Raw genomic sequence first — 26,449 nt, forward strand, 5'->3', positions numbered from 1 at the left:
CCACCACATCACTGGTGGCAGATACATGTTTTGTATCACCCACGGGCTGATTATTGGGGGAGTGTCAAAATCTGTTGAGCGTAGAGAAGGACCCCCGTATATGTTGTGCCGTCCTTGTCATTCATTCATTGTATATATTTCATGTCATTCATTGTATATATTTCATATCATTCATTGTATATATTTCATGTCATTCATTCATTGTATATATTATAAATACTACGTGATGTGCTGTCCTTAATTAAGATTTATGTTTGTACTGTCATTCATTCATTGTATATATTTCATGTCATTCATTGTATATATTTCATATACCCCCTGAACTTGCTAAAAAAACTCGAATTGAGGTTCATAGGGGATTGTCATTCATTCATCATAGATGTTGTGCTGTGCCCCTTCCTGAACTCGCTAGAACACTCAGCTAGGGGTTCATAGGGGATATTTTTTTTATTTTAAATATATATATACTAAATAATGAACTATGAAAATATCAATGATGTAATTATTGCTATTAAAAAATTAGAAAAAGACAGTATTAATATATCTGATGAACTGAATCCAGAAAAGATTATTTCTCATTTTGAAATCTTACAAGAACGTAAAAGTGATGGTGGTTTTACACTATCGTCTGAATGCAAGTTTATTAAACGAATTCAGGCAGCGATGTTCCGGTCACTAGCTGCAGTAAAAGATGTTCAGGTCAAGGAATTCGTTCCTCTCTCTGCTGCAGTAGAAAAAATTAGATCGGAGTTATCCCACGATTACGAGGCAAAAGAAAACGATTAGTACTCGTATAAGACAATTAAGAAAAATTACGTTAGATCGTGAAACGATCCAAAGCAACATTGATGGTGAAACGACCCAAAGTAACTTCGTTGGTGAAACGACCGAACATGTGTAATATTTTATTTATTCTGAAATATTATATTTTTATTCTGAAATATTTTATTTATTCTGAAATATTATATTTTTATTCTGAAATATTTTATTTATTCTGAAATATTATATATTTATTCTGAAATATTATATATTTATTCTGAAATATTTTATTTATTCTGAAATATTTTATTTTCTGAAATATTATATTTATTCTGAAATATTTATTTATTTTGAAATATTATATATTTATTCTGAAATATTTATTTTGAAATATATATTTATTCTGAAATATTTTATTTATTCTGAAATATTTTATTTATTTTGAAATATTATATATTTATTCTGAAATATTATATATTTATTCTGAAATATTATATATTTATTCTGAAATATTTTATTTATTTTGAAATATATATTTATTCTGAAATATTATATACTTATTGACATATTATATATTTATTCTGAAATATTTTATTTATTCTGAAATATTTTATTTATTCTGAAATATTTTATTTATTTTGAAATATTATATATTTATTCTGAAATATTATATATTTATTCTGAAATATTTTATTTATTCTGAAATATTTTATTTTCTGAAATATTATATATTTATTCTGAAATATTATATATTTATTCTGAAATATTTTATTATGAAATATTTTATTTTTCATAAAATCTGATTGATTTTGTTAATTTTAAGTACCAATCACCATATCAATTTCAGAATAAAAAAAATATTTCATAATAAAATATTTCTGAATAATAATAAAATATTTTTTTGTAGTATTTTTTGCAAAACTGATCGATTTACACGATTTTGAGTACCTAAATACCCATCAGAATTAACAAACTGATCGATTTGCATGATTTTGAGTACCTAAATACATATCAGAATTAACAAACTGATCGATTTACATGATTTTGAATATCAACCACCATATCAGTTTCTGATAAAAATAAAATATTTCTGATAAAATAAAATATTTCTGATAAAATAAAATATTTCCGAATAAATAAAATATTTCTGATAAAATAAAATATTTCTGAAAAATCTACGATAAAGTCTTACGACAAACATCTTAAGATAAAGATCTACGATCTTACATACAGACTGACAATCAATTCCTCCACACGCAGGTCAATTAATCGTCCTATGTGGTCAGTTAGTTTAAAATGTATTCATGTTAACATAGTATTATGACACCGCAGATAAACAGGATTAGTTGGTTCTTGCACGATCAAATCCCCAGGGGGAACTTGTGGTGTGAACGTGTATAAAATGTGTCCTTGTTGAGCCTGATTTGAGTTTCCGAGATCTATTTGAAAGCTACCATCGATCACATTACAAACTAGATTAACCGCGATTGTTGAAGCTATATTAACGAATCCCGGAGATACATGTCTACCGCCGCCGTGTGGATCATTATTATATCTAAGAACAGTTGCTGGTGGGGCTATTTTTCTCCATACATCGAGTATTTTAGGAACGTTTTCGTTGATAATTTTGTTTAGTTTATCTTTTGTAAACTTTGGTACTATAAATTCGAGATTACCCGGTCCTTCATACTCTTTTTCTGATATTGTATAATGATTAAGAAATGGTCTTCTAGGACGGGGGAAGGAAAGAGCATGTTTAAATGCTGCTTCAACAAAAATATCATTAATATAATTGAGATCTGATCCTCTTGATTTAGATGCTTTATTGACTCGCATCTTGTCAATTGATTTTTGGATCTCAGAATTAATGGGATTAGAATACAATCTAAAAACATTCATATACGTTATTTCGTCACCGAAATTATAAACCCGATACGCATCACCGGTTCTATTCCATGGACATTTTTCTCTGTATTTTTGAGTTATTATAAACTTTGTTTCATCTGTGATAAAATCATTTAACTTCGGTTCTGGTAGTCCATGATATTCTGGCGCAATATCAGGCCAACCTAGTACAGATCTTATCGTGGACTGATAAATATCAACGACATAATCAGGAGAATGTATCTCAACCGCAGAAGATAGCGTCGGCTCATGAACGTTAATCGATATTTTTGATTCTTTTCCTGTTATTGATTTTATTCTACGCGCAAATTCTTCATTGATTTGTTCGATCTCATAACTACCAGTTGGTATTCCAACAACAACCCAGTCAGGTGTTCCATCGGGTTTATTCTTATTAGCAAATACAACCGAATTATTTGCTGGTGTATCATTAAATGATTTCGATCTGATATTTGGCCAACTATGGTATACTCGTAATTGCGCTAGTGCAATTTCATTTGCGCGAATCGCAGTTGGAAAATTGATGCTAAATTCAGGATTAATCGAGCTTACCGAGATCATTGTGGTCTTGTGCACGGTTGTGTTTGTCACGATCTGTTGGAGTAATTCCGTCATTATTAATACTCGTACCTTTAACAGCACTGTTATATATTTTAATCATCTCTGAAAACTCGAAATCAGAAATTATTCCATCACTGAGACTCGCTGATAACAACGAAGATAACTTCGAATATGCGACCGTCGATGTATGTAATCTTATGTAATCGGATAACTTTTCATTCGTGCAAGTACATATCTTTTTTGTAATGATATTGAGCACACCTGCAATCGTTGTAGCTGAAATACAAATAGTTACAGCTACTGGTGCCATCATTGTCATTGTTGATAATATCACACCAGTTCCAGCAACAACAGCGGATACTGAATAAACGAACACGTCGACGATAACTAGTAGTCGTCGATATTTTTTTACTTTTACCGTGTATTGTTCGACTCGATCTTTTAACGCTGCCTGCCATTCACGCGCTTGATTGTACCTAAATTTTTGAACGTCGATTGAGGTACTCATTATATGTTATACAGTAACCAATTGAGGTGTTTCAGCTACAAATTCTAGACACCACCAGTAAGATGTTGCGGTTAATTTCTTATCAGCTGCTTCCAGAATAAATATTTCTTCGTTTCCGCTGTTTAATATAACAGATACAACCCCGGAAACGTATCAGTTGAATGGCGCCATGGATACGTTGTAAATATTTCAAATTTTGCAGCACTGAACACAGACAACCTGTACACGCCAGTGACTGTTGCGGTATATTTGATAGTTTTATTTTGCTGCGACCATGTTGCGAATCCCGATGATACTGTGTATACGATGTTGGTAATAAGTCCGGGAGTAACCCTGCTAGGAATTTTAATCAAACTGGTTTTACTAACGATCTCATGAATCCCCACTACGATGTTTTGCTGTGTTTGTTTGATCGTGTCGATGTTCGTCTTGATATCAACGAGTTTTACGTCAACGGTCAACGGATTACCAAAAAATTCCTCTGCGGTTTCATTAATTTTTCTAAAGTTTCTGCGAAGATTTGTGAACGCGTTTGCTTGAACGTCATACTCGGCCCGCAACGTCAATAATTTACCATCTACGGTGTTGTAGTTAACGTCAATGTATTTTTTTGTTGCTGCGTCTTCGTCGGATGTTGGATCTCTTAAAACTACTATCTTATTCTCGTTCATGCCGAGTTCACCTGTCATTATGTCACCTGTATTTTTCACGCGATTAGCAACACTTGCTGTAATTTGATCTCTGATGGTTGTAAACGATATACTTGAATCCCTGATTCTGCCGCTGTCAGTAAACACAGGGATATTATCCGTGACCGCGCCGAGTACTCGTCGAATTATATCATTCCATTTGATATTGCTGGTTTTTAGTTTACCATATCGATCCTGAAAAATAACAACCTCATCTGGGTCAACTCCAACCAGGATCATGATATCAGCGAGTTCATCTTTAGTCGCGTACTTTGACAAGATCAACGTCGCCGGACTTTTTCTTAACGCGTGAAGAAGATCTTCTTCCGTAAATATCAACCCTTATATAAGATCTAAGATCTGTTTAAAACGAATCGGTTGCTTGTATAATCATGCACGACTTTATGTGGCGGTTTGGATGATTTTGATATAGCGTTAAGTACATTAATTACTTCACGGCCGCATATTGGCGGATCTGTCATTGTTTGTGTGGGTAGTGTTGAATACCAAACTTGCGCATGAAGTAGTGCAACATACTTGATAAATTCAATGGGTGGAGCTAACCCGTATGAATCAAAATAAACAATTCCACGTGGATTAACCGCGTATGATACCCAATGAGTACCGGGTCCTGAATTCGAGTCAAGATTAATAACACCTGTTTCGAGTTTGTTCGGTTGTTTCGGTAATTGATCTCGCATAAAAACACCTCTGAAGTTTTTTATTTTTAATCGTTTAGCAGCATCAAGTAAATCAAAATTTGATGCTGGAGCATCTAACGAAGTGATCCTGGAAGCCTCAGACCTCTTCCCCAACAAGATCCCGGTAATCTTAGGCCGCGTCCCTTTTTTTTGTACCCCTTTCCTGTTGCTTTCTTTACAGCCATTCCAGCAGCTGTTCCAACAGCACCTAATGCGGCTGCTTTTGCTATGGCTGGAGCGGCAGCAGCTATTAACGCTGGAATAGCCACGAGAAGTGGAAAAATACCGCCTGTTTTAATTGAGTCCGTAATCGCACCCGCAGAGAGATTAAGTTTGACGCCTATTTTTGATTGTTCTGCGCCATTGAAATGTTTAAGTTGATGTTCTGATAATGACAGTTTATTTTGACGACCCGTGATCTGATCTCGCTTTAGTGATATTTTCATTCCGCAGTTTTTTGCTGAATTTTATTTTAATCTGACCAGGAGTCAGACTGACACTAACGTGATGATATGGCATTTTATGATAAATACTTGCCACACTCCAAATAATGATTAAAGATTTTCCACTGGTGCATCAATAACCCTCATTCGACCACTACCACCTTCAAGTAACATCGCTTTGTCACTGAGTATAACCGCGATTGCTCTGTAGATACCACCACCTGGCAGGTCAGTAACATGAGCTCGAAAGTGAATATCAACGACAGACTGTCTAGATAAATCAAGATGTTCCAACGAAAAGTAATAAATTGGATACAGATTTATAAAATCTAACTGTGATATTTGCAGCCCTGTATCCACATTTTGATCACGTCCCATAAATGACATCAAACGATGATATGCGCGCTACGTGATTTTGACCAAAATTTAACAATATATCTTCAGCTGGTTCTCGATGTCCATTTATCCGCAAGGAAACTTCATCAACTCCAAGTTTGTCAAATATCATATGTGAATGTTCTTGACTATTCATCCGATCATTATTTTGCAGCGCAATAAAAATATGTTGTGGCGCAGAAACACCTTGCTGTGATGCTATATTCCATGTAAATAAATCATTAGCATTATTTTGAGCAGCATCTGTGGTTACTGTTAACCAAGATAGCAATGATTTACTGCCTTGATCCGTAAAAGAGAGTAATTTTTGTTCTTCAGCAACAGATGGAATCATTACTGGCATCTACAATGAAAGTTTCATTATATTTACTTTACCAGCATCAGCAACACCAACACCTCGCCAGATTGCATCATTATCGTCACCGTTTCTTGCGAGCACAACTGTGTGTTTAGCTCCAAAGATGATCTTTCTAACATTTCTGCAAAATCCAAAGATGTGAGGCAGTGGAATTGCACATGAAAATTTTTTATTACCTCCTGACAACACTGCTCGGCGTGTTGCAAATCCTAAGTTTTAAGTTTCATTAACACTTTTTATAATATCAAAAGCAACACCTGGTCTGGCTGCATGTTCAAAATCATCTAGTTGTGGATCAGATGCAGTACCTACTGGTGTCCGTAATTTAATATATTGAACATGATCAGCGTTGTTGGTAATATCCTTGGCAAACATCATTGTTGGACCGGCTGATCTTGTGTAATCATCAGAATATCTCGCTAGACTTATTGTTGTAGCAACATCAACATCATTCTGAATTGATTCAATATTTTTTCCATCAATCATGTATGTGGCGCTACTAAACAGTGCCATAATCCTGTTGTTGACAAAACCAACTCGGTCATTGATGCCATAGTTAGTATTATCCGCCTTTACAAGTTTACCTTCAACTTCAATAAACGCCTCAGCAGGTAAGAAATATCTACTTGTATCCTGAACCTGTAATTCGATTCTCCCCCGCTGATTTGGTTGTCTTGCGTCATAGGAATAAAATTGATAATCACGTACTGATTCATCTTTGAGGACCGGTGCATCCATGTCAAATGCTAGGTCAGACATACGTTTGAACATTTTATTATAATTATCAATTTTCCAAATGGTGATCTAAACTATCGTTGTCTGACATGAAGACCACTTCCCACCATTACATTTGCAGTTATATTTCTTTCTGCTTCTTCAGATAATTCCGCTAGTTTTTGATTTGCGGCTCAATTTATTACTTTACTGACATTTGCCGGCATAACTTCAGTGCTGGCCAGTTTCATTGGTTGCTGCTGTTTTCTTCATACTAATCAAGCTAGTCTGTCCTCGACTGTCGAGAACGCTTTACTGGCAAGATTACCAATAGCGCCAGGAATTTTATCACGAACAGCCTCAATAGCCTTCATCCCTAATTGTTTTGCAATCGGTATTGCTTTTGGAGCCATCCTTCTAAATATACCCTGAACAACATCACCAAGTCCATCTCCGTAAATTGCTTTGTAATTTGGCAGTCATGAGTTTACTACCCTGACCATGATCGGTCCACGTTGAGCAGTGTGTATAATCATTTTTATACACTGATTAACTAATTGTTTAGTCGCTGTGATAATCATCAGCAATTTCATCAACAAGGGAACGATAAATGCTGCGATCCATAATACCGCCTTGAAATAATCTTCCACAAATATCAGATATTTCATTAACAATTTCTGGTGAGTTATTTCCGGCACGTTTTCCCCCTATCAGAACTTCTAACTGTGACACGTCATTGAGGATATTATTGAGACAAACAAGATTATTTTCCGGCTGTGTCAGGATATTTAGACCACTTCCAGTTGCTCCTTCTTCTTCCTCACTTATTGTTCTGAGAGACTGTGATAATTTTGATTCTTTTTTTACAAGATACAAGTTTATTTTTCTGCGATAATCATTATATACCCTATCATTAGAATAAACTCTATCTTTATTGTAATATATACGATATATCCATTTATACCAGATTTCGGGATTACTAATACGAGTGGAACTATATTCAGGTTTTAAAAATTCCTCTTTTTTATCTTTACTTTTTGCTGCAAGTTTTGATAACGTATCAATATCCCCAATTTCTCTTATGAATTTGATGCCCCCCTTGGTAAAGTTATTGCTCAGCATAATCATTTCCCTTTCATCATCTTCCTCTTCTTCTGGTTTTATTAATTCACGATATTTCATATCACCTATCTCAGTACAAAGTTTTCCAATATCTTCAAGTATTTCTTCACCAACGGGTGGAGGTTGAGCTGCAGCTATCTCAGTTGGAAGATCTCGTAAAATCTTTTTTGTTTGTTTGGTTCTTCTTGCTATTTTTTCAGTCTGCGTTGCAGTTTGTTCTAATACTGGAAAAATACCCTTTTTCCTCTTCTCATCTTCCTCCTTAATATCTCCCCATATAGTTTTTTCAACAGCCGCCGCAGCTTTCTTAGTAGCTGCAGTGATGGGTTTAAATAGTTTTTTAGTGTCTTCTTCGTACTCAACTTGTGATTGTTGCTGCGCTTGTAGTTTTTTTCTGAATGAGTCTCTGACAGGAAGAAATTTTTTGATTGCTTCTAATCATTCTCGAGCTATCCGGATGTACCATTATTTTAATATAACATAATGATTTAATTATAGCAGCGGGGGGGGGGGGAACCTCGCGAAGACATAATTGCGTAAAATGCGTACATAATAAACTAGAAAAAAATCACCAACGACAATGGAGTAATATTAATTAGACATATTCCGGAGAGATTTTCTCAGTAAAGTGTCGACACTTTTTTAAAATCTGTTGACGCTTTTTTATTTTTCGATCGTTCGTAGGAAGGCTTATTTCGGTGTTTGGACGCTTCCAAAATTGGTCTGTCCACCCTCTCTGCTGCTGTTTACTTACTAACTGCATCAAAATTGTCTTTGATTACCAGTTTTCATTGTTTGCCATCAGACTATCCCAAACCATTTTCTGTATATGCATTAACTGAGTGTTACTCACATATAAACCCTTGCCTGTATTACTCATGTATAAGCCCTTGCCTAGGTTACTCATGTATAAGCCCTTGCATGTATTACTCATGTATAAGCCCTTCTCTAGGTTCCTCATGTCTAAGCCCTTGCCTGTATTACTCATGTCTAAGCCCTTGCGTGTTACTCATGTCTAAGCCCTTGCCTGTGTTACTCATGTATAAGCCCTTGCCTATGTTACTTAATACATGTCTAAGCCCTTGCCTGTATTACTCATGTATAAGCTCTTGTTTATGTTACTCATGTACAAGTCCTTGCCTGTATTATTTGTCTATAAACCCTTGCCTGTATTACTCGTATATAAACCATTGCATGCATTACTCATGTATAAGCCCTGGCTTATATTACTCATGTATAAGTCCATATCTGTAATACTCATGTATAAAACCTTGCCTGTATTACTCATGCATAAATCATTGCCTGTATTACTCATGTATAAGTCCAGGTCTGTATTACTCATGTATAAGCCCTTGCCTATATTACTCATGCAAAAGTCCTTGCCTGTATTACTCATGTATAGGCCCTTACCGATATTACTCATGCATAAGGCCTTGTCTGTATTACTCATATATAAGACACTGCTATATTACTCATGTATAAACCCTTACCTGTACAAATATTAACAGCATGTCCTTAATGGGATGCAGTTATCTTTAGGGAGAGCTGTAAATTTTGGCGAGTATAATACATAGGCGGATGGTATTCTGATGTTTATTATTTAATGTGCTATGTACTTTAACATTTGCACATTTGAAACAAATAATGGTTAGAATTTTAACAGCATTTCAAACACGTTGTTCTTAGTGAAACAGATAACAACAGGTGTTTATACTGGATTTAAATTTCAAGATCCAGGTTCTTCCCCATCTTCTTTGTTCCAAGGAATTCTGATATTAACAGCATGTCCTTAATGGGATGCAGTTATCTTTAGGGAGAGCTGTAAATTTTGGCGAGTATAATACATAGGCAGATGGTATTCTGATGTTTATTATTTAATGTGCTATGTACTTTAACATTTGCACATTTGAAACAAATAATGGTTAGAATTTTAACAGCATTTCAAACACGTTGTTCTTAGCGAAACAGATAACAACAGGTGTTTATACTGGATTTAATTTTCAAGATCCAGGTTCTTCCCCATCTTCTTTGTTCCAAGGAATTCTGATAATTATGTTATTTAGGTATGTATTTACCAGATGAACAAAGCAAAATAAAAATTCAAGTAAGATGTTATATTCAGCATTCTGATAAAACATAAACTGCATTCATCAGCGAATAATTTGCTTAGGTATTGACAATTGATACAACTGCCAGAAGTGAATGAAGCATATATTAAAAACATTATGTATAAATACGTAGACTGTTCATACAAATATCATTAACTTTCTCTGCATGAATATATATATATATATATATATATATATATATATATATATATATATATATATATATATATATATATATATATATATAAACATACATACTCAACACTACTTTTAACAATTTCAAAGTACATAACTCTGGCCATAATTATACTTACACAACCATGTACTGAATAATCTCAACAACCATTGCCTCATTCTTAAAGGCATGCTAACACGGTCATTCACACATATACATCTAAACTTTAGTTTGAAGCTAACTTTGACATAAACCATAATGAAGAAACATTGAGTTGGTGAGGTATAATTTGTTGCATTATAATTTAGATCTTAAAAAGTCTTATTTCCTTTTCAAAGACCTTCCAAATGTAGTTGGTCCTCTTTAAAAATTTGAAATTTTCCTTCATGCCATCATGTGTAAAAGATTATCCATGTGCCTCACCCACTCAATACGCTAACATTTGTTATTCTAACCTTGAATATTTCTTTTCTCATATGATTAAAATTGATCATGTATGCAAATCTAAATTTTATATAAGTTTCAAAGGCATTCTCATAGTTTCCTAAACATGAGAAATTTGAAAACTCTCAAGAGAATCATAAAATGTCATTCATTATAAATTTATTCCTATCCATTGACAAAACACTGATTATTCTGATAATAATTACATGACTGTTCTTTAAAATGTATGACTAAAATATTTCACCATTGATGTAGTATTCAACAAAAAATAAAGATTTATTATTTATGAATCATCGCCCTTAATTCATAAAATTTTCATAATTTGTACAAGGAATGTTAAACATTTTGTACATAGTATATTACTGAGTACTTCCCAGTGCCTACAATATGCCATTGATTTTCATACGAACCTGAAATTTGTTCAGTATATTGCTTCTCATAGAAATGTTTACCTCAAAACATTCTCAGTAAAGCTGAAAATTCCACAGTAAAAAGAATGTGTATATTAAACAAGTAATGTTTGTAACATATTTTGAAGAAAAGTATTGGATATTTGTTTATGACTACGCGTCATCATTTCACAAAGAACTTTTCTCAATTTAGCATTTGATTGGAAAGATGGTCATCTTATTATTAATAGTAACATTTTTTGTAAAAACATTCCATATGGTACCAATAGGAAACTTCCTACAGTTGCAGCCAATCAATAATGAGATTCATGTGCAAGAATTTCCTTGACTTACTTGGATGAATCAGATTCACAGAATGTCATAGGTTAACATGCTGACATATGAAAAATATTACCCTGCAAACACTTTATTTAAGATGTATATATTTGGCGATCTGGCAGGTGAATGCAACACTTTAGATAAAAAACTAGCAAATCAAATTTTAAAATGCAGGTAAAATTAAAATAAAACAAATATCAAATAACATGATGCAAAAGAATCATCAGGCACTTGGGGTGGGCATGTGGAGGACCTTGAAGGCTGAGGATAGCCTGAGATTTTGGAGGAATTTTGGTGAAGCCCAAAAGACCATTTATTTTATTTTCATTTAAACTGTATTAAATACTAGTTTGATAACTAACATTATTCTGACCAAACCAAAACGGTTTGCAGGTAAGCAATTACACAAATGTTGTTATAAATAAAAACTCCAGTTCTGAATAAAACATTTTGGAGCAAAATCGATACAACCATACAAGTTGTTATTGGAAGACACTACTGTATTCAAATGATATATTGATCTTCCCTTGTTTTCATCTGGTGGTATGTACGTTTTGGTCTTCTTTTCTGATATTTCATCTGTGCCGTAACAAGGTACTCTTCTCACTGCAATACAATAATACATTTAATTATTCTTGCTTCACCACTCAATGTCTGCTTGGACTTATATATTTCAAATACACTGGACATGAAGGTTATGCAACAAACATTAATACAAGTAATGGAACTTTGAACACACAAGTATTTTAGCTCTTATGTCTGAACTATATACAACTGTTTCATTTTGAAGCAAATATCTACTAAAAACATCTTTTCTAATTAGAAAAGGAAAATTAAAGTAATTGACTAAACCAGAATTTGAATTTGTTAGTGAAAATTTTCTTTATTTTTCTTTCTTCTTTCCAGAACTAAGCAACTATGATGTTCATATAAAACACTTGAAAACATACTTAATTTATAAAACTACTTGCAGCTCTTTGCTCTATAAAGCATTTATGAACTAGGAATGTCTGTGTAGACCCATCCTCAGTTGTTTTATAATCCAAATTTGTATTGTATTTGTCTTCACTGAAAACTGTGATTAAATCTGCCTTCTGCATATTATGATTGATGTCTGATATTTGTCAACTAAAATTCATAATAATCTCTTCAAAAGTATGAAACCTGACTTACACCAACTATGTCCAAGTCATACTTGTTGTCTTGGCTATATCTATAGTAACATTTTGATCCATTGCCCCAGCGCACCTATGGTCCAATGAGATATAAAGTTCAAGCAAATTAGTGATGTTGAAATAGATATACATGTAACTCCTCAATATAATTTAAGTTGCGGGAGAACAAATAAATAAATAAAACACTATTTAATATGAATATGCATAGGAATCAGTAACTGGAATGATCATAAACAAAGTAACAATCCATCACATGATCTTGTGACTGAACATGAGGCACATGGGACAAAGATTTACATGGATTTCACCTGCCAAATTTACTAGACCCATGCCAGGTGACTACATGATTACAAACAATCTACAGAGTCAAATATTTAAATAAAACATTTAAGACTTTAACATATGTAGCTGGTTAAGCAAATGGTGGCAAGAAACTGTAGACAGACATTAGAAACAGGAATTTAAACTACTGAAAAATGCTACAAATATTATAAAATCATTTCTAATATTAGAAAATGAATTCCAAATGCTAATGACAATGTTTAACCCAGTTTCCAAAACACTTATTTCTGCCTTGATTATGTTGCTTTTACTGAACTTTCAATAATTGGTGCAAACTGTGACACAAGTATTATGTGAATTAGAAACATTTTAAAGGTTTTGATATGTGACTCATCTACTTGGGGTCTTTGTTTTAAAGTCAAATGCATTCAATTTTCAAAAAGTAAAACATTTAAATGACTTTTCTGTCGAGACATAAATGTCATTTTAATTCTAAATAGTCCTTACAAAATACATGTTTTTTTTACTATTTTCTGAACATCAGAAAATTCTATTTTGAAGCTGAAATAGTTTATTTTACAAAATCAGTATGTGTTTAATGGATATCAGTTTCACTTTAGAATGTACCCAGCATCTGTTTTACGAAAGAATTAGGTAAGTTAAGGTGCAATAGTCTGCTGGTCATTGCAAACTGTATTAAATGACCATGGTCTCATCAATTTTGCAATAATTACATTAATTTTATTAATTATGTTATCTTTGTCACTTACTATTCTGGTCTAATTTGGTGGTGGGGCAAACATCAAATTAATATGACTTCCTTTGTTTTACTTATCAACATGCCAATGGAAAATATTATCCTGTGATTTTGTCATGTATGTTTTGTACTTGTGCTGGTTGATGTTCTTAAAGATGATGACAAATATATTCTGTAGTTCTTGTATCATTATCAATGTTAATATTAAAATATTATTATTATTATTATTATTGGTGTTGTTGGTAATAATTAATAATGAAAACAACAAGAATTATTATTATTATTATATACTAAGATACTGATATTGATGCATGTAAGTATCCAGAAACTGCTTTCTTATAGTGCATTCAGATGAAAATAGTGGCCATTTTGAACTACTCTCAATCACATGGTTGTTTTTCTTTATGTCATCATTAATAGCAATGTAAGCAACTTTGAAGCTATTGAAACCGATTGATTTCTTCATTCTAGCCTACCATTAAATCATTTTAGGAATAATATTATTATTCAAAAGGTGCAGTTATTCATTAATGTCTGAAACATAGTCCAGTGTTGACATGCAGAGTCTAAAATAATGCAATTGTGTATACTGTATTATTTCTGAGTAGGTTCTTTTTTGTTTGTCTTTTTCTTATCATCGGCGTAAGGACCAGAGCTTATTCCAACATACAATGCTACCCTCTGAGGAAGCGTTCAATATTTTACATATGGTATAAACTGCATTCATTTGTATGTGGCTCAAATTTTTTAATGTCGAAAATTGATTTTCCAATACATTTTTCTAAATTATAAATATGAATTTCAAATTTTACACATTTTCAAATATAAGAAAATGATTATCATCATATCAAAAATTGTCTTTCTAAGATTTGACATTTCTGTCAACAAAAAGGCTTACCATGGAAAGGGCAAACATTATGTCGCATTATTCATATGAATGCACAATATTGTCCTCCATAACATAAACAACAGTGAGTCATCTGCATAAGTTGTTTACTGTCTCTTATTTTCCAAATAAAAGCAGACTGTAAACATCATCATCATCATCATCATCATCATCATCATCATCATCATCAATGAATCAACATCATTCTCACTGATTCATTAATAATTCTTCAAAAACTGTATATTATTGATGGAAATTTGCAATGCAACACAAAACATTACAATAATTTTCATAATAAATATTATTAAAAAAAGGAGTCAAAACAACATTTTTATGATAAACATCAACAGATATGACAACGAACCCTGTAATATTCAATATATTCTACTTGACGAATCTTGAAGGAGCTTAAAGTGTGCCTGTAGCTAATTGTTACCAGAGAACTGATAGAATACCATTGACTCTGGATAGGTGATTACTGGCACTAGGATGTTTCTGAAATCATAACGGATCCCATGCATGGAGAGATAAAAAGCATGAGGTTCAATCACTGTTTTACCCAAGTCCAGGGATTGATGAAGAGAGAAGCAATATTTTAAAGAAATGTACTTTTATTGACCATTACAATACTACTGTAATAAACATAGGGTATGTGCTATAGATGTAGCAGGATCATATATTTTAGAATTTTATATATTTGTTTAAATTACTAGGCAGAAGTGGGTATTTTATTATTTTATGTAATTAATGTTCATTGATGAGTGAAATGTCATCAGATGCAATTATTGTGTTATTCTGATTTTACACTTATTTAGCCAATTAGGCAACCTTGAACAAGGATTACCTGTTAAGTTTTGTTCACTCTGAGCAATGAAGCTACCCTGATTGCTGTTCATGCTGAGTTGTTCTGTTGTATGACAAGTGGTAAGTAACTTTCTGATTGGTTAGTTTGCTAATTGTCTGTATAAACAACATGCTAGTGACCTTATTGGGAAGAATCTATAAGTGTTATCATTCCATTAGAGCTTCTAAAGTGTGCTGGTCATGGGATTGCAGTAACAAAAGTGCCTGATGATTCTTTTGCTTCATGGTAAAATGTGACTTGACCTTTGTCCCATATCATAAGGTACATAGATTTATGATATAATATAGTTAATTTATCAGATTTTTTTATTTGTACTCTCTCTATTTCTCTCTGAAATGTATGTTGATGTATTTTAGTACCCTTCATAGGTTATCACTCTGCTTATTCTTTTCTAGCCTATCATTCTGTCTATATGCTTGTTTGTCTGTCTGTCTGCTCTCTACTTTTGCTCTACACACTAACTGCTTTGTGTTTAGGTTTATTTGGTCCACTATCTCTCTAGATGGATAATTAATAAATATATGGTGAAGTAAGTTATTTGTAATGTATACATGCAGAACAATAATGCACTGATGATGGTATTGTTATGTATTGTTGTAGTAAATGTATTTTTATTGTATTTGCAGGCTGTAAGAAAGCAAGAGAAATCTAATCTCTATTTACCAACCTCATGCACAATAAACCCTATTTTTTACAACAAAACTAGACTTGTGTTTTCTATTTTAGGAGCAAAAGGCAAGAGCTGTAACATAAATTTAACATCACCATATATATATTTGTCTGATTTGAGCAATTATGGACAGATGGTGTAAGGAAAATGTTTCTCAAACTGAGTAATTAACCAATTTAAAGCAGCAAACATCATAATGTACAGCATTTGAGGCTTTATGGTAGCATGGAGTATTTTCATACAATGGACCCTAACTTTAAAACATAAGGAATTCCCATACTATTATAATGTATTAATGTATACATTTTTAATACTTTGAAATAGCGATAATTCTTTGCATTAGGTGCTTGGGTTGTGTTTTTCTCACGCAAAGCATGAAGTATCAATCTGCTACTTGGATCATATAAATGTTAAGCAACTGTGAATATAGGATCTCGTGAGTATCATCATTAGGTGATTACAAGAACTTTATTAAAGGTATTTCAGCATGAAATAACCCTTAAGCTGACAATGACTGTAAAGTAGAGGCCTTTGGAAACAGGAGAAACATCAACATCAAGCCAGACACATGCATGTGTTTGGTAGTGATCCCCTTGATTTTTACAGAACCTTTATGTTAACTGTCTTAGTAGCTGAAATTGATGCCCATTTACCACTAAAATCATTAATATCATGCAACATAAGGTAGTACTTTACTTACTAAAACTCTGCCATCATCTGAAACTTTGATTACAACACCCTGTGCCCCAGAAAATCCATCTTGGTCACCATACATCCAGTCACGGCCTGAATCAATAAAAGTATCCGGGTCATAATGTGTCTAATGAAGACAACTGAAAATAAACACTATGAAAATGGACCAATTTTAAGAGGCAATTTCTTTCTAACATCAACTGAGAACTATGTGTTGCATTTGACATACAGTACACCAAACCCTCTACAGATTTTAATTTTAGCATTATCTGAATGTCACTTGTATTGCTTTTATTTTTTTTTACTGAAAAATGTTTGTGCCACCAGATCCTACAGGTCCAGCAGGAAACAAGAGCTTAATATTGCTACCATGCTAAAAAACTATCTGAGGAATCATGTAGAAAATATGTTGCTGAAAAACATATCCATGCAATTATTGTGGGCCTGGAACATTGCTAGATCTACATGACTGTTCAGCGCCCAGAGAAGAACCTGAAAAATGTATCAATGCCCCTAACTTACTGGAATGATCTTGAGTATAAAACATCAAATGATCTTCATGAATGTCAACACAAAATGTAGATTGTGGGATTAAGTGTCGGGGAAAGAACTGTCAGAAGGGTCATCAACAGATGCATGAAGGCCAAGATTGTATTTGGAGGCAAAGCCTCGATATAACAAACATGTTTGCATAAAGCGAAAGTTACAAGTGGATCATGTTTGTGATATACTATAGTTCCAGCAGAAGGGCCATGTAACCACTGGATAGCTGGAAGGGTTAAGTAACCATTGGAAAGTTAGTCAGCATGGCAAAAAGTACCCAGGGGTCGCTCAAACATGGCTAGCGAACAAGCTCTGTAGATTTACCTACCATCATCAGGAAATATTTCCCATGGATGGTTTGATGAGAAGAATTCCAATGAAGTTCAACAGGCAGATATCTTGTTTCTCTCACATGTTCCAGTACAAGGGCATGGACAGTCATGCACATACATGCAAAAAATGTGCTATGAATCACAGTTGGAAGCAGATACAAGAAAACTGAGCTGTTGATGTCCAATGATTCAATGATTGTTGCAGATACAATTAATCACATCTATGCACATATGCCAATAACATGGCCACGGTTTATTCACATGGCTTCAGGAAAATAATTTTTTAGAACCAATGATATGTTGTTGTTAACACACCATGTGTGCACTCATCGAGACATGCCAGTGTATAGTGCAATCAGGCTATCATGGAATGATTCATATTTGGGCATCAATCAATATACACAAGAACTTTTAATGATTCACCAAGTGACTGAATATCAGTTTAGAAGTTGGGTTACGCAGCTTCGACTGGTCATGATCGCTTTGAATAACAAAACTGCATACATCATTGGAGTGAAACCTTCTTATACAATTAGAAAGAATACTGTCTCCAGTGGCCCTGCCACCAACCGTGAAGCTGCCACCCAGGGTAGACTTCTCTAAAAACAATCTGGTTCAATATATGTATGCTCCAAGGGAACTAGAAGGTAGACAGTGTTATGCTACTGACCAGGTATGGTCTGTCAATGCATTCCCAATCTCAGGCTGGACTGATATTCCAGGACATTCAATGTACTACCATATGGTGCTGGAAACTTTGATAATCGCAGATGAACGAGCAGTGACTTTTCGGGAGGCAACGCCTTCAAGTCAAGTATCTTTGCAGGAAGAATTGCAAGTCTTCCCATGAATTTAGAATTATCACCCTCAAATGTCCCCAGCACATGATTGCAGGGTGTCCATATGCATGAGTGGTGGCTCTTTTAAGGAAAATCAACACCTTGGTGTCCGGTGGGGAAAACTCACCGTGGAGTAACGATACACATGCTTGAGATTTTCCTATACCTAATATGATTTGCAGCAGTTCACAAAACCATATTCATCTGAAGGTACAGGGTCATCCATGCGCATTGGCGAAGAGGGAGCACCCCACTGGACACAATTCCCAACAGCAGTTACAACTGCAGGCTTCATAAGTTTAAAACATAGTTTAACTCTGACATAGATTCAGACCAGCTAAGTGAATTTGGTAAACACATGCCTGAAATCATACGTGAGTGAGCACTGGTATGGAACATCTGCTCCCAAGGCACCAACAGCACTTCCCTCCTGAAAGGATAATCATTGTATGCCTGGTGGTTCGAATATTCCAGATCAAGTTCAAAGAAATTCCCGAAGTCTCCATATGTGAGTGATCGATCCACTGACATTCACCTACAGGCCATGGTTGCATTATCACCCATCATATAGGTTGTTTTCATAAAGATACACAATGTAATTGCTTGGGAACACAAAGAACTACCCATCTCCCTACGGGCTGTTGACTAGAGCAAAGTGATGACTCACCATAGAAAATCTGTTGTGGATACCATGTTCGACACAAAATTGTTGATCGATGTCAGTGAGCAGTTCCAGCTTGACCAGTGCTTCCAATACCATTCTTGCATTATTGCACTAGGTCGAGATTTTACACACACATGGTAGTATCACATAACATCTCAAAGACATCCACAAGCAGAAGCATGACACTTCTCAAATAAGAATCATGGTTGTCACCATAATTTGACAACCAACACAGACAAGACATTGTGAGAATGCTTGTAGTCATCGACAGAAATGCCTTCACTGGACAGCAATGAATGGAAGGCATCAATCATTGTCAACTGTGATTCATAAACCTTTTTCCAGTCTTTCATATACTCTCAAGGGTAGATTACTATGCAGGTGAGCAAGCCGAAAGTTACACCTTCAGAGCTGCCTATTCACAAATCCAGCTTGCATCTAAGTAGATGTGAAACAGTATGAAATTCTGATGGTGCCCTCTATAAATACACAGTGTTATTGTCATATCATGAAATGATAGTAATCAGTTTAGTTGTAAGAAATACAATACACCTTTATTTATCCAGGAAAATACTTGAGATTATTCTAATCTCATAGTGTTATGTAACAACTTTGTGAAGTTGAGCATTTTCCAGTCATTTCAACAATGTTTGTAAGTGTGGGAAGTTTTAAGTGATGTTTAAAGTCGCTGGACAAGAATTTATTGCAGCAAATGTGTGCTTGTCACGTCGGTAAAGCAATGGTGTCTCGGAGTTAACCCCTAAATGTTAACTCACTCAGGTCCCAAATTCCCATCCATGCTACTTTTGGAAAAAAACAACAACAAAACTACTGAGTATGTAATAATGGAAGAAAGCTGCAACACAAAATAAATCAATGATGCATGGTCACTTTCTCTTTCTCTGTATCACAATGTCATCGGTGTTTTATGCTGCTGAATCAAATATAGTTATTATTCCTTGTGATGAAAGTAAATTTTGTATTAAAAGATAGTACAAAAACTAGTCCATTGTGCCAATATTTACATATTTGCATAAATACTGATTGCACTTTTAAGTGTCTCTCATCAATGTTGCAATATCAAAATTTTAGGTTTGCATAAAGCCATTTTTCAATATAATAATAATAATAATAATAATAATAAAAATAAATAATAATAATAATAATAGAAGCAGCAGTAGTAGTAGTAGTATTTAACCTTGCAAAAGGTTTTGGTCATATATTATGGTTAGAGTTCCATCTCTTTATAATCTTACCTCTGACGACAACACTGCCAACGGCTATTATTTGATCCTCATCCAGAATTCTTGGATAATCCACACTTGAAACATCATAAAACAGCATATTTCCGTATCGACATTTGGTAACCTTGCCACCAGTGTCCCACTCCACATATATTTCTGAAATCCACCATTTACAAAATTGTTACTCTCGTTAAAAAACGTATATGATAAAGCGCATATATATCTATATGATGTCATACCCTATAGAAGATCTCAGAGATGGCCATAAGGTTTTTCAAATGATTCAAGCAACCTGCAGTCCTAATGCATAAGACAATATGGACGGGAAAGTCCATCTCATAATCTCTAGTCTTCACATAATCTTAAAATAGCCCAGGTTAAAAATGCCCCGTTATAAATATGAATGATGTCATTTACCCACAACATCTTGCATGCACTGCTAGTGTCATATTTTTTGTAATTCCACAACTTATTTTACAATTGGAAATGGTAATAAAACATTCTTATCATGGTTCTTGGCATGGGGATTAATATAATCTATTCTTCGTATCTCTTCAGATTTTCATCAGCCAAAAACTAACCAATTTAGAAATAATTTTTGTTTTATTTCCAGGAATTGCAACTAAAAAAAAAAGAACATGTATTTTAATTGATGATGACTTCTTGAAATTATAAGGATCTATTCTTTCCATGTTTGTTTGCCAAAACCATGTCAATCTGACAAGTTTTACTTCAATTACTTCCAAGTGTCCTTCAGAGAGTGTAAGTTATTCCATTCATATCAACAGATATGCGAATATTCTGAATGCATTTAAGTCATGTCTACAATTATAACATAAAAAAGCGAGTCATACTATATTATGAGGTTTAAACACCATCACCTGATGACCCAGGACTAATGACCTTAGAAAACTGACATGATCAACCAGACCTGACAGAAGAAAAATTTAGTTCAAAGACTCACCAGGATTTTTTTCTCTCAAATGAATAAGAAAATAAATGTATCACTCTTAATAAAATTTTTCACTAATGAATAAAATACTGCGTGATACAACCATATAGCAGTATTTGTATACATACACTGATAGTTCTGTAATTAAAATTTGTTTCATAAAACAATGTTAGATAACATGTGTAGTACGGTAATATTTTTTATGTACTAATATGACAACTCACTTGTGAGAAAACAATGTCCTAATGTAATATTGGAATATCATCTTTGACAATTTGTTCATAGGGGTTAAGACACTGATTATGCAGTCTAATATTAGGCATGATGTAATTGTGCTCACATCTTCTTGTAACCAGGCCAAAATAGCTCTTTGCTTTGGAGTCATTGGGTTATGCTCCATAGTTTCACAAAATTTTCCTTTATGATATGCATGTTTTATGTTTCAAGTGCAATATTTGCAATATAATCTGCCAAACACTGGAACTTTTCTCATTGTTTACAATCCCAAAAAAATTATTTTTCTTCGTAGCTGTGATTTATTGTGTGTGCAAGCCAAACTTATTCTGCACTTGATTAAATCCAGTTGTAAACGAGATTAAATTTGTTTGGTACACATTTTAGCTTTCTTCTTTAAATAAAACATGATCCTACAGGTCAGATCTCATATCTCGCATTTTTTCATGTTTTCTTCTTACAAGAGGTTCAATCTATTTGGGAAAAACTGCCAAACACAGTTACTATTTTCATCTCGTACGATCCAAAATAAAGTTGTTATTGGTTTAACAGGAAAGTTGTTATTGGTTTAACAGGTTTTTGTCATATTTTTTTAAGTCATACTTGACTCGCAACTATTAAAGTCCAGCTTGTGAAGCAGCAATACTGCAACAACCAGCCAAAATGTTTTTATTTTTCCTTCTGTTCCTCTTCTGACAAATTAATTTTCATCAATCTACACTTTTGTGGCGATTAAAGTACCTTACGTTGCTTTCTTTAGGCAAAATGTGATGACAAATTACACAAGCTATTTATATAATTATATAGTTTTTGTTTGATTTCATCTCAAACATTTGGTACATATTTGTGCTTTATAAAACCATTGCATTTGTTCTAAGTGCACAGTTTTACATTTGATTCCTGTGAACTAGAAACATTGGCACATATGGAATGCTTATATAAGACTCACTCACACCAACATATGATCACAGAAAACCTTGGGCTATGAACACAAAATAGGTTTGAACCTAAAACTAATTTAATTTTATTGCTGATACCTACATGTAATACTGAATAAAAACTTGGAGATCTTACCAGGATGGATTTTCTTAGTGGGCCCTTTTTTTCCACAAATGAGTCTTGATGCATTATTATTTTCATTGTTTTCAGATGATTCCTTTTGAATAATGTTGTTTTGCCGATCTTACCGTAAAAGGGCTGATATTGAGGCCAAGGGGAAGAACTTTGAACTCATAAACTGTGTTGTGGTAAGCAAAACAGAGAAACTTTCATGACATGGGGTGGATAGAGATGTGAAAATATGCAATGGTAAGATACAGACTTCTGGCATACTTGTCCATTTCGGAGAGACAGGCAGGTTGATGAGTACTTGTTAATGATTAAAATAAACTCCTCATGATTAATGTTACTGTCACTTATTGCATTTAATGTGTTGTCATGCTGTTGAATTTACTAGTGCCATACACTAATATTTCATTTGTTCTGAAACTTTACTACAGACAAGTTATTCCTTCAGAATGTATTAAACAAAACCCTTCTGCTGTTGATCGAAACCCACTAAAACCTAAAGATAATTGCTTCTCTAGCTATTCATGATACATCTAATACAGCTACTGCTAATCTGTTTCAATTTCACCTTATATCCAGATTAAAACTGTATCTGCAACCATGTATTTCTTTCTAGTGCCTCTTTATTGTGTGACCTCTTTGATCAAATCTTTTTAACCTCGTAATTTCTTTTGCCACTTAAAAATGTAAAAATTGTCACTTGATATTGACAGTGATTTTATACTCATGAAATATTATATCATCTCCATTAAATTTAATGTTAAAAAGTTACTTGTGTCATTATGTATTTTTAATTTAAAATTATTTAGTGTTTAGTACCTCAGTGCTGGAAATCTTTTGATTTTGTTTATTTAGTGTTGTCATAGCAAAGGCAACATGTCTGGTGGGAACATCATATTAATACACGAGTTTTCTGATACAAAAAACACTATACTGCACCAGTGCACCATAAATTCTTTTTTTGTTTACGTTGTTGCAATATCATAAATAAGTATTGTTGACTCTGTATATGAGTTGGCTGAGTCCAGTACTGTAGTTAAGAGTGTTAGTTAATAAGGTAATTAATGACTGCCTTTTGTCAACATATCTATAAATCTAATACCTGTAATTAATTGCCTGTCAACATATATCTATAAAATTAATGCCTGTTAATTAATTACCTGTCGAGATATCTATAAAACTAATACCTGTTAATGAATTGCAATCTGCTTAAGATATTTATTTTGTTAGCAGTTTTTAAGAATCCTTCCTCAAGCTTTCCAGACCAAATCAAACTTTCAATGCACAGAGCAAATCCAGACAAGGCAAATCATAGGGAGAAAAAAAACTCACAAGATTTATGCTTTTTTGTTGGACTTAAAGGACAGATTACCATGCATACATGTCAATACAATCAAGAACAGAATGACAAACAATTTGGATACCTAAATTAACTGGAATAAAAACGCATTCAAGCTGTCATCTTGCTGAGACTAGCTAGAGGATGAGGTTATTTATAGTCAAATGAAAGCATGTGAACAAATTAAAAAATGTAACAAACAACTTTGCAAGATATGCCATCGTCAATTAACTTAATGGCAGGATATCTATGGTTTCAAAAGATTGGAAATTTAATTTGCATTTTATATTGCTGTTGGTAGCAGCCGAAAGCATAAAAAATTTCTGGCAAAAATGAAACTTTCACGGCACAATAAACATATTGCTGTCACTTTGGAATATGCCACAATCCATCAGATTGCATTGCTTTTATTGAAATTTGGTGTGACTTCCTTTGATGAATGATTTTTTATTGTTATTGAAGACTGTAGCCTGCTTTCTTTGATGAAGGGTCCATGTGTTATTGAAGTTACCACTAAAGAAGAACTTTGGAGAACCAAGCTGATGTCCATTTCTTATTGAGGCGGCAATATCAAATAATTGTAGAACATTGATTGATGCTGTATTTTTTTCCCATTTTGTTTAGAATTTATACAAAACAATCAGTGCTTCAAAGGTAATCAGTTTTCTTTGACGTTTCAGCAAAACTATTTTTCTGTGTACATTTAAAAAACAAAAGGATAAGTCACTGTTCCTGCCTTTGAAAATTGCTTGATTGTAGCTTGTCATGGTAGCATGACTAATGGATATACCAACAACTGGATCTCCTCATTTTATTAAAATATTTTTTTTATCTTTCTGGCAGTGGAGTGATGTTGCCTTCCACAGTAGTCCCCTTATACTAGTTTCCACACATGGATCAGAAATTTTAAAAAAAAGGACAACATGTGTTCTGTTCTGACAGAGAACTACAGAAAATGTGAGTGTTCTAATGGATTTAATTCTATGAGCGAAAAGAAGAGGAATATTACTTATCATTCACATACAAAGGTAAATAAATATATTAATTACTAGCGAGCGGCTGATAGTACAACACTATTTATATATCCATCGTGAGATAGTGCCTCGTCTGGTTTTTCTCCCCTACCAGAAATGTCAAAAGAAAATATGTGGAGATCTTACAGCAAACAGTAACCAGCCCAGACCAAATGAAAAATTAGCGGATTATGATCAAATAATGCATTGTAGAGATGATTTGTCAATATGAATGAAGAATTTGTTTATCTAACAATAAATAAAATTCCAGTGCATTTTATATCAAGTCAGCATCATCCTTTCAGCGTGCCTCTGAATTTCATTACTTCAAACCAATGATTGTATATAGAAGATTAAATGACAGTGTTGCAACAAAAAACAAAAAAAATCACCAGTTGGTATATTTTGTCACCAGCAAGGAAACTAAACTGCAATATGCAGCATTGGCAAAGCCAGCATGATCCCTCAATAAATGTTTCACACATTATTTTCCATTATTTTAAGAAGAAAAAATCTTTGTGTACCAGACAAAATACATGTATATGAAATTGCAGGAACCACGCCATGATCGTCTTGTATTAGAATTCATACACAATCTCTTCCCCAACATGATAAACTTTTTACACGTTACTTGTCATACTTTTAATTTTTTAAATTCGTGTATAAGAAAAATACATGTACAGTCCTACCCATTTATGTCGACATCCTCGGGCCTTAGAAAATATTGTCGATATAGGCAGATGTCGAGAAAAAATGTTGGGGGGTGGGTCTGAAAAAAAAATACAAGTTAAATTCGTCAGTAAGGGGTGACCTGTTGTTAGTGAGTAGCACTTACACTTTGAGACAACAAACAATGGAAATTTTGAGTACATGAAGACAAAACCAGTGCGAAATACACTTGTATATTGACAAATTACATTTTGGTTACCTTTATGTAATAAAATCCACAATAAAATATTGTAATGGTCACATCCTGATATGAAAAACATTCACTACGATATTCAAAGTTGATATTCAATGTCGGTATCAGCACATGGTTGCATAGTTATTATTTACATGCTTCAAGTACATGTATTTAAAATGACCTAGATTTTGGTCAGTCTGTTCCCATCTTATTGAGGCTACCAAGCGGATGGGGCTATTCACAGGGAAATGAAAACATGTCAACAAGTTGGTTTAAACAGCACATGTATTTAGTTACAGAAGTCATTGTGAAAAGTACGTAAAAGCAATCAAGAGATATGCGGCTGATAGGATTAATGAAGGCATAATATTGTATTCA

At 33.5% G+C, this 26,449-nt stretch overlaps 1 protein-coding gene across 1 annotated transcript in view; it reads right to left on the reverse strand.

The window, feature by feature from the left end:
* Positions 1-10,255: 10,255 nt before the first annotated feature.
* Positions 10,256-26,449, reverse strand: part of LOC149801928 (uncharacterized) — a 122,761-nt gene continuing 106,567 nt past the window's right edge. The window contains exons 29-32 of the mRNA XM_089956309.1: positions 20,574-20,717; positions 16,947-17,032; positions 12,785-12,859; positions 10,256-12,217 (exon numbers count right to left, since the gene is read on the reverse strand). Of these exons, the coding sequence (XP_089812435.1) occupies positions 12,215-12,217; positions 12,785-12,859; positions 16,947-17,032; positions 20,574-20,717 (308 nt within the window). The 3' untranslated portion in view covers positions 10,256-12,214. The remainder of the gene's footprint in view (positions 12,218-12,784; positions 12,860-16,946; positions 17,033-20,573; positions 20,718-26,449) is intronic.

This window comes from Sinohyriopsis cumingii, chromosome 4, assembly GCF_028554795.1.
Source record: "Sinohyriopsis cumingii isolate HCF-2022 chromosome 4, ASM2855479v2, whole genome shotgun sequence".
Taxonomy (NCBI): Eukaryota; Metazoa; Mollusca; class Bivalvia; order Unionida; family Unionidae; genus Sinohyriopsis; species Sinohyriopsis cumingii.